Source organism: Microcaecilia unicolor, chromosome 3 (genome assembly GCF_901765095.1).
Source record: "Microcaecilia unicolor chromosome 3, aMicUni1.1, whole genome shotgun sequence".
Lineage (NCBI taxonomy): Eukaryota > Metazoa > Chordata > Amphibia > Gymnophiona > Siphonopidae > Microcaecilia > Microcaecilia unicolor.
This window is the reverse complement of record NC_044033.1, coordinates 433,546,760-433,555,668: the sequence shown is the minus strand read 5'-3', so window position 1 is coordinate 433,555,668 and position 8,909 is coordinate 433,546,760. Positions and strand designations below refer to the sequence as shown.

The window sequence follows — 8,909 nt, the reverse complement described above, 5'->3', positions numbered from 1 at the left end:
AACATGAAGGCAGTTCTGAGCCCCTTCCCCCTCAGTCACCATCAGCTATAACTCATTTGGACTGGTCTAGCATGGCCAATAAAGAATTTCTTTGTATGTTTGGTGGCCCCCTTTCTTTAAGATAATGTCTATCTACACTACCAAAGTTCTAGTGCAGATAACATTTTGTTACTTAGATCAACACTTCATGATGCAGTAAGATATCGAAGTCTGATGCTCATGACTAGGCCGCTGCTGTTCCTGTCTCTGAAAATTGAGGGAAATAAGGCTAGAGATATCACTAACTGCGATACTAGTAATGTGATCTATGCGATACAATGTTGAGAGAAGTAAGCGTTCTATTAGGACACTAAGTTTCTGCACCACACTGCTTGTTTTTGGGACTGTCACCTTTGCTGTTGCTTCAGCAAGTCCTGGTAAATAGAAATGTCTATCACAACAGAGTGCCTGGTCATTCCATGAAAGATTTTACATTGGGGACAACAGTCCAACAGATTGAATAGAGAAGTCCACTTGTTTGGCTTTAAGACTGAAGGGTTCCCACACAGTTGACCTTCTTGCAACAGTTCCAAGAGCTATGCAAGTTTGCCATCAGACAAAAACCGTTAGATTATTTCAACTTTTAAAAGCCTTCTCTGTAATTAGACAGCATGACAATGAAAGAAGATACAGATGCAGCACTACTTCAAATGCAGGTAAGCTTTCTTTGCTATATGGAAGTGTTTCAGAGTCCCTTGATCAATATCTACAGACCCAGTCAAAAGGCTAGCCTGATCTCAACAATCCACTTCCTGCTAGTGCAGCCGTACACCTTTTTAGCTGCTGTGGATTAATAACTTGTAAGTACACACACGAGTCAATTTCAAAATTTAGAGGTACAGTGAATTGAATTGTAGAGCAGTGTTTCTGGTCCCGAGTACCCCTTGCCCGTCAGGTTTTCAGGATAGCCACAATGAATACACATGAAAGATTTGCATATAATGGAGGCAGTGTATGCAAATCAAGTTCATGCATATTCATTGTGGATACCCTGAAAACCTAACTGGCAAGGAGTACTCCAGGACTGGGAAAACACTGTTGTAAAACATTAATAGTTGCATCCATTGCAGTTGTAGTACTTTTTACTCAAAGTATTACATTCACAAATAAAAAATAGAATAATTTGCTCTTCACTATATTTCTAGTTTAGTGCAACACTTCTTGTGAGTTGGTGTAGTTCACAAGGCAGCTGCTGTACACTGCCTAGGGTGAAATCTCTTAAGGTGGTTAATAAATCCCAACCTTTATTAAGGGGTAAAGGGAGCTCCAGCTATACACCACTGCCAGTTAAGTATAAACAGTGCTATTCTTTCAGCCCTGGTGTTTAGCCCTTGGGAAAGGATTCAGTAATAACTGCTAAATTAATTACAATAGGGAAGAGTATTAAGTATGGAGGTGACTATATCAACTAATATTGATGACTTAATAGATACAGATGAGGCATGGTGTGTTGAGTGCTGTGATTAGTTGGCAATATTGTTCTCACTGCACCTTACTTTTCATTAAGGGAGGTAGGGTCCTTTATTTCTTATAACAGCTGATTAGGAGGTCTTGAGGCAAATTGAAAAAGCCAAAGCATGCTGTAAAAAGTTTTATTTAAAACCTCAAAAGTGTGCATATCCATGATTGTCAACTCTGCCAATACACAAGCTACAAATGCTTGACTGACAAGTTGAAAATCAGTATAATTTAAAAAATAAAATCCATACAAAAAAAATGCAGAGTTTCCATAGGAACACAAGTAAAAAGTAACATCCCCCCCTCCCCCCATCTCAGTCATCCATTTTGTTGCACATTTATGCTGGCCCTACACTTAGTTGAAAATTCTACAAAATAAGTTAGTGGTCCCAAAAAAAAGCTTAAAACTTGCAATTAACAGTAAGTTTTCTATATATTAACACTAGCTGAAGCACAAGTTGCAGTATGTTGTCTAATGCCACTCTCCCGAGCACAAGACAGAGGCACGGTACAGACATCTTGTTCTTCCACTTCAGAGTTGATGCCTTGCTCTTTAATCTGCTGCATCAGTTGCCTACAAGGAAAGGAAAGGTCAACAGGTAAACGTTGAGAAAGAAAGATACCACTGCAACACACACAAGCATTAGAACACTCCAAGATAGTGGATTTTATATTGAAAGCTGAACTGATCATTTCTAATGTACAGCTGCCACATCTCATACAGAAATGAAATCTGTCCTACAAGTTACTTACCATCCTGGTCTTGACATCACATAATATATTGTTGGCCTCTGGAATCCATTAAAGGTGGAAGCTGCAGCAACAGTGTAAGCACCCATATTTTCAAACAGCAGCCAGTCTCCAACATGCAGCTCTGGCAAGTCAAATCGTTCAACTATGCGATCAAGGCCGTCACATGTTGGTCCCCAAATACTACTTGAATATAAAGGCTCATCTTGTTTAGGTTTCTAAAAATAATAAAATACATGTTTGCATGTGTTACAGAATAGTGAATGCAATTATGCTCAAAATTCCACACTGAATTTTAAGTCCAAATAAGTACCTTTTGCAAAACTGGTTTGACATGTGCATGATCATACAGAATGCAGTTAAAGGAACCATATACACCATCATTGACATAATACATAAGAGTTTTATTGTTGATATCTTCTTCATCTAGGAGACAAGAGATAAGAAGTTATTCCTAGGTTCTATATAAAAAATAAATTGCTAAAAAGTGTAAGCATGAGAAATCATTCCTAGGTTCTATATATATATATATATATATATATATATATATATATATATATATATATATATATATATATATATATATATATTTTTTTTTTTTTTTTTTTTTTAAATTGCTAGAAGTGCGCATGAGAAATCATACCATCAGAGCTACTTTGTTCTTTTATTACAACTTTCTTTGCAATGATGCTGACTGCCAGGGTGAAAGCTGATGCAACATAATATCTGCCTGGTTCTGCAATGATTTGCACACCCAAATCTGAAGGGAAGTACTTATCCAAAGCTGGATTAATTACACCAGTTATCTGAAAAAAAAAAAAAAAATCAGTTAGCATAAGCAATCATAGTACTGTAACCTTAAACTGGAAAAATGTTTTCTTGCTTACACTATTCAGTGATTATCAGAACTAGGTGAAAATTTCAGAACAATGCATTGTTTTGAAACCATGCCTTCTAGTCCTGCAAATCAATGCACAGTGAAAGTAAGCTGCTTTCAAAAACTTGAACATTTGAGATACTCATGTTAAATTTATAAATTTGTACATTACCTCCTCAAATTTAAGTCTGACATCTTCAGAACCAGGGAAGCCACCTCCAATATCAAGTAAATACATGTTGAAATTAAGTTCTGCCTAAAAAAAAAAATAATAATAATGTTTAAACTTATCCTTCTGTATGAAAAGTTCAGGCTTGTCAAACCGTAACCAATAGACCAGCCAACATAACACCTCTTGTGATGGACACCAAGATAATGATCTCTAGCATCAAAAAGCACAAAGCAGCTCTGTGCTACCAAATCCTCATTAAGTGAAAAGGACAGAACAAAAACCCAAGTATTAGCACAAGACCATTCAGGTCCACTAAGTCTATGCATTTTGCACCTGCCCATTGGGCTGCTGTTAGGTAAAAGCATGAAAACAAACCCAATCTTTAGACTGCCCTCCCAGCTCTTACATCACCAGACACTTGGCATTACTTACCCCCATATCAAAGACACAGCGGGCATCAGCAACTGCCTGCACAAATGTTTGAGGATCAGTGCATCCACTGCCAACATGAAAGCTAGACAGGGAAAGCAAAGGTTTACATTTGTGAAAATTATGGTAATTAGTTTTTTGTATACATTTGTTGCAAGAAAATGAAAAAATATAACAAATTTAAAGCTCAACAGCAAATATTTACTAGATAGTAAATGTAGTTTTCACATGATTTACACAAGTCTGTGGACAAGTTTAGACTTTGGCTAGAATTTTATCACGCATCTATAATAGAATTATACTCTAGCTGAAGACTGAGTCCAAGCAAGGTCAGATTCACCAACACTTCAAAAATCTTCTCAGATCTGAAATTTGTCAGAAAACAAAAACACAAAAAATAAGAAAAAAAAGTGTCTGAAGAAACTGTCTAGTGTCTAGGGAAAATGGGAATTGGTGAAGTGCTAGTGTCAGGCAATTCTGGCTCCAAAACGTTTTAAGTATAACCAGATTCAACAAGTTGCTACTGTCAAGGTTTGCCTAAAAAGGCCCTACCAAGGTTTTAATTGAAAAGCAGATCAAGTTATTACTGACCTCACACCAACAACCTCAATATTCAGGTCTCTTGCTCGCTCAAGGAGGACTCTGCTTGTTTTGAGGGTTGCCCCAAATTTCACACTCAAGCGACAAATTGCCTTAGAATCATCTGTTGCAATACGCAAGACCAGCCTAAGGGGGATAAGGAATAGTTACACAGTTGTTCTCAATGCCTTTATACGACTTCCCCATCCCAAATCCCATAAGTACAGAAATAGAATGCTAAACACTTCCACTCAGTCTAGGCACTATAGACACCACATACTTTCTTCAACATGCACATTTGAATTCAGGTCTGTTCTATTTGTCCCCACTAAATCAATGATGTCAACTGCGTGAACCGTGTTAAGGATTAAGACTTACTTAGCATTTGGATGATTCCTTGCAACTTTCATTAATTCCACTTCACTATCAAAGGTCATCATCTGAACTCCATTGTTGGCAGCATACTTTATCTGAGACACCTGTTTGCAGGGATTTGCATAAATGATCTTCTCTGGGGGTACCCCAATGCTTTGAACTAGTTGGATTTCAGTCTGAAAACAAGGGGAAAAAAACAGTTAAGTAAGCTGGGATAAACACATGTAACATTAAAAGATAAAAGTACATAAAAGTATTGACATACTGGGGCAGGCCAAAAGTCCATCAAGTCTAGTATCCTATTTCCAACAGTGGCCAATCCAGGTTACAAGTACCTGGCAAGATCCCAAAACAGTACACTACACTTTATGCCGCTTATCCTAAAAATTAAGCAGTGGATTTTAATGGCTTATGGACTTTTTAGGAAAATATCCAAACCTTTTTTTTAAACCCCGCTAACCTTTTACCACATTCGCTGGAAAATTCCATTACACATTGAGTGAGGAAATATTTTCTCCGATTCATTTTAAAATTTACTACTTTGTAACTTCATTGCGTGTCCTAGTCCTAGTATTTTGGGGAAAGAGTAAACAAGTGATTCACGCCTACCCGTTCCACTCCCCTGAGTATTTTATATATCTTTATCTGTTGATCTTGATATCCTTTCAGACCTTCAGATTCTCACAACTAAAAAAAGGACTTGATAAAGGCACCCAACAGTGACCAAGCAACTACAAACAATTATTCTAAACCCTAAGATTACAACTTGTCCTCATCTCTAGGATCTATGGTGGGGACTTAGCACACAGATTTTAAATCTTACCTTGCTAGCGCAATCAAATCCTGATCCTAAAGCAGAAAGAGTCTTCAGTATTGCTTTGCTATCATTACATTTGACTGCATAAAATGGAGTCACTCGAGGGAGTGCTCTAAGCCATCGCAAATGCTTCTTAAGGATATCACCAAGGTCAGCCACATAGAAAGCATCTTTATCATCCTGCAATAAAAAAAAAAAAAAGTTAATACACCGTAAGTTAATAGCACCAAAGCTAAAACCAGACAGATATATATCAAATACAACTAAAGAGATACTACAGAACTAAAGCTCCCCTACCACTTAGTTTTCTTCATATCTAGCCTGCCAAATTCCTACAGAATAAAGTAGTTCTCCCATCATCTGGCAGGCTAAACATGAGGAAAATAATGTCCTGATTACAGAAGTTTGTATATTTACAGATTTAATTTTATCAGGTAATGCACTGTCTAGCTTAGACTAGTTGAGTGATGGGCTAAACCATCTGGGCCTTTTTATTGGTTGCTAACCAACATATTAAGCTAAAGCATCTTAACCCAGGGAATTAAGTAAAGGAAATCTTACACTTGCTCCAGCCACTACATTTGGGTTTGAAATTGATGTGAAAAATTAACACGACTCAGTCAATTCCAACACTTACAGAAAATGAAGCTTCATTTATCTTCTGTTCCAGTATATCTCTGGCTGAAAAGCCTTCTTCAATGAAGCTGAACTCAAACTCATCATTACTGAAGCTGTTCATGGTGTCTTATTTCGGGAGTTTAGCCTTCACAATAAATTAAGTCCGTGCAACAAACTGCATAAAAGGAGAAGAATGATATAAGAACACACAGAAGCATATAAAGATAGCATACTATAAGTTTGGGCCAAGAGAAAATGTACTTACATGAACAAGTTAGAGATGGGGGTTAAACTATCTTCAGCTATGCCACCAAGGTGGCTCGCCAGTAAAATAAAACCCCGGTGAATACAAGGAAAGACCTAAGCCCTCCGAGGAGCCCTTGTATGTTATACTGCAATCGCTCTACAACAGAACAGAAAATAAAGTGTTAAAGACTTACTGAATTAATTATGCATATTTACACATTACTCACCTACCTACTCACAAACCGATCTCGCTTATACGCAACTCAAAGCACAAATGGGACACAAAAAAATTTGAATGACGTACCTCACTGACAGCAGTTCTGATGTCGCCTAGCCCTTACACAGTATGAAACGACAATACTAAATACAGCTCAGCCAAGCCAGCTCTATACTAGAGCGTGCCCACCCCTACGCCTGCGAAGCTCGTCGGGTGGGGGCGGGAGGCCGGCACCCGCTTCTCCCACAAAGGTGCCCACTCACACTGCGCAGTGCGCACACACACAGGCAAGCAGCCGCGTGTCACTCACCAGTATTCACTTAGCCCCACCCTCCAGTACTGACTAACTGGCTACTTCACCAATCGCAGCGCACGTCTGAGCCTCACCCCACCCCACCGTAGGCGTGAAGAGCCACGCGGTAAGATTGCGTGAGTTCCGGCTCCTACGGGTCGGACCGGCCGGCACTGCAGGTCATAGTAGAAAATCTATCATGCTCTAGCGAAAAGGCATACCACATAGCCAACCTCCGTGTTAAAGCGATTCCATCGTAACCCCATTTACGCGATAAATTCCCTCCCAGCACTTTTTGTGCTAATACGTAAATGCTCTAAACACACCCACAGTAATCCGGTGCAGTGGAACAAAGGCAACACCATATTTAAAAGATTTACTCTCCGGATATCAAGAACAGTATTAACATTGTGAGCAACAAAATAAGCCTCAAATGTGGCTTAAACATATACAAAGGCTTAGATCCAATACAAATTCTATTCCTTCTGTCACTAGGTTTTTCGGGGGGTTTTTTTCAGACGACCCTCAGACAACCACAATGAGAAACCAGAAATGCTAAACAGTAGTAGTAGAAACACAACCCTCCCCCAATCCTTAAACAAACAAAAAAAAAATCTTACCTTAAAAAGCATTTACGAAGCTTGTACCCATTGAAGCACTAAGTGCTAAAGAGAGAGGAAAAAATAGCTAGAGACTACGTCCAACAGCAAGCAACAGTACTACCACCCAGGAGAGACACAAAGATTAAGAGGCGACCGCTTCATCGCACACGTACTTATAGTATAGCCCGCGTTGCCATGGAGACACACTAGCTTAAACCAGCACCGATCGGTTTGCTCTGGGCTTGGAGCCTTCGCAGCTGCGGCCGAGTAGGTGACGTCAACGCTGAGGCTGAGTGCACTTGGTTGCGCTGCTCGCTCGCGCCCTCTTCCCGTTTATGCCTGACCGTTTCGCGGCTTGGCTATTCTTTCTTTTCTTCAAATACAAATATTTCAAGTTAAAAAAAAAAGACGAAGTAGTTTAAAGAAACATAACTTAAACCACAGCCTGGGAGGAATAAAACTGACTAGAAAGTAGTCAGTTCCGGTACTGGACAGGGGACGTATCTACTACTTCGGGAAACATGTTTTAATTGAAGTTTAGAGAAAGAAAAGATGGGGGGAGAGGGACAGCATCCCAGGGACTGCTTTATTCTGCCAACACACATTTTAAAACTTTAGTTCAGCATGGGAAGCACAACTAGTACTTTTTTATGACGCAGGAATAGCCCTATTTTTTTTTTTTTTCAGTTTCTGTCCTAAAGAAGTTTTAAGAGAAAGAAACTAAACAAATATTATCTCTGTGTATTTATTCAGTCCTTTGGTTTAACAAAAGAAAGTCTGACGGGAAAAAAACAGACTTGTTTTATATGTTTTGATTTATTTATCCAATGTGCCCTCGCCCTGATCAACAATTGCCGAAATAATGAAATAGGTTTGTCAGTATGTGAACGGATATCTCCTTGTATAGATACAGCCAGATGCCGTTTGGAAGTGTACATCTTGTTCAGCGTCATGATGAGTAATCGGGAGAAATTAGAGGAAGAGGGAGTTCAGGTATAGGTTACACTTTCAAAATTATGCCTGAACACACTGAAAAAAACATTGTGTTGACTCAAGGGAAAAAACAATTTGTTGTCAACATCTAGAGCGTATTACTCCTTATGATACTTCCAGTTGGGACATTTATTTATTTTTAATGATCCTTGGTATAATTATTGACAACATTATCTCGGCTTCCACAGATCAAGGTGTGGTGAGGAAATCATTTGCAATATTGACTAGGTCCAGAAGAATTAAACACCTAATCTTGTGCCAGATGCCCAAAGCTTACCATGGTACAACATTTTTTTTAATAATAAAAATTTAGAATATATTTTTGCTTTAAACTTTAGCAATTGTTACATATAGAATTTTGTATGATCTGTTGTTATTCCTAGTGCATAACTAGTTATATTTAGTTGTAATCCAGTGAGCTTTACAGTATCTATTTTATTTATTT

General features: G+C 38.5%; 1 protein-coding gene across 1 annotated transcript; it reads right to left on the bottom strand.

The window, feature by feature from the left end:
• Window positions 1-1,615: 1,615 nt before the first annotated feature.
• ODC1 (ornithine decarboxylase 1) lies at window positions 1,616-7,628 on the bottom strand. The gene is made up of 12 exons (XM_030198867.1): window positions 7,490-7,628; window positions 6,380-6,517; window positions 6,134-6,289; window positions 5,503-5,676; window positions 4,683-4,855; window positions 4,317-4,451; window positions 3,729-3,810; window positions 3,297-3,380; window positions 2,891-3,053; window positions 2,561-2,673; window positions 2,251-2,465; window positions 1,616-2,071 (listed from the first exon to the last, which is right to left on the bottom strand). Exons 3-12 carry the CDS (start codon window positions 6,233-6,235, stop codon window positions 1,927-1,929), a joined length of 1,386 nt encoding a protein of 461 aa, XP_030054727.1. The 5' UTR covers window positions 6,236-6,289; window positions 6,380-6,517; window positions 7,490-7,628; the 3' UTR covers window positions 1,616-1,926.
• Between the last annotated feature and the right edge of the window lie 1,281 nt (window positions 7,629-8,909).

Coding starts and splice junctions, on each gene's coding strand:
- ODC1 (XM_030198867.1), bottom strand. CDS start 6,235: ATGAACAGCTTCAGTAATGATGAGTTTGAGTTCAGCTTCATTGAAGAA. Junction 4,856..5,502: donor GATTTGATTGCGCTAGCAAG/GTAAGATTTAAA, acceptor CCTTGTTTTCAG/ACTGAAATCCAACTAGTTCA. Junction 2,674..2,890: donor AGAACAAAGTAGCTCTGATG/GTATGATTTCTC, acceptor CTTGTCTCCTAG/ATGAAGAAGATATCAACAAT.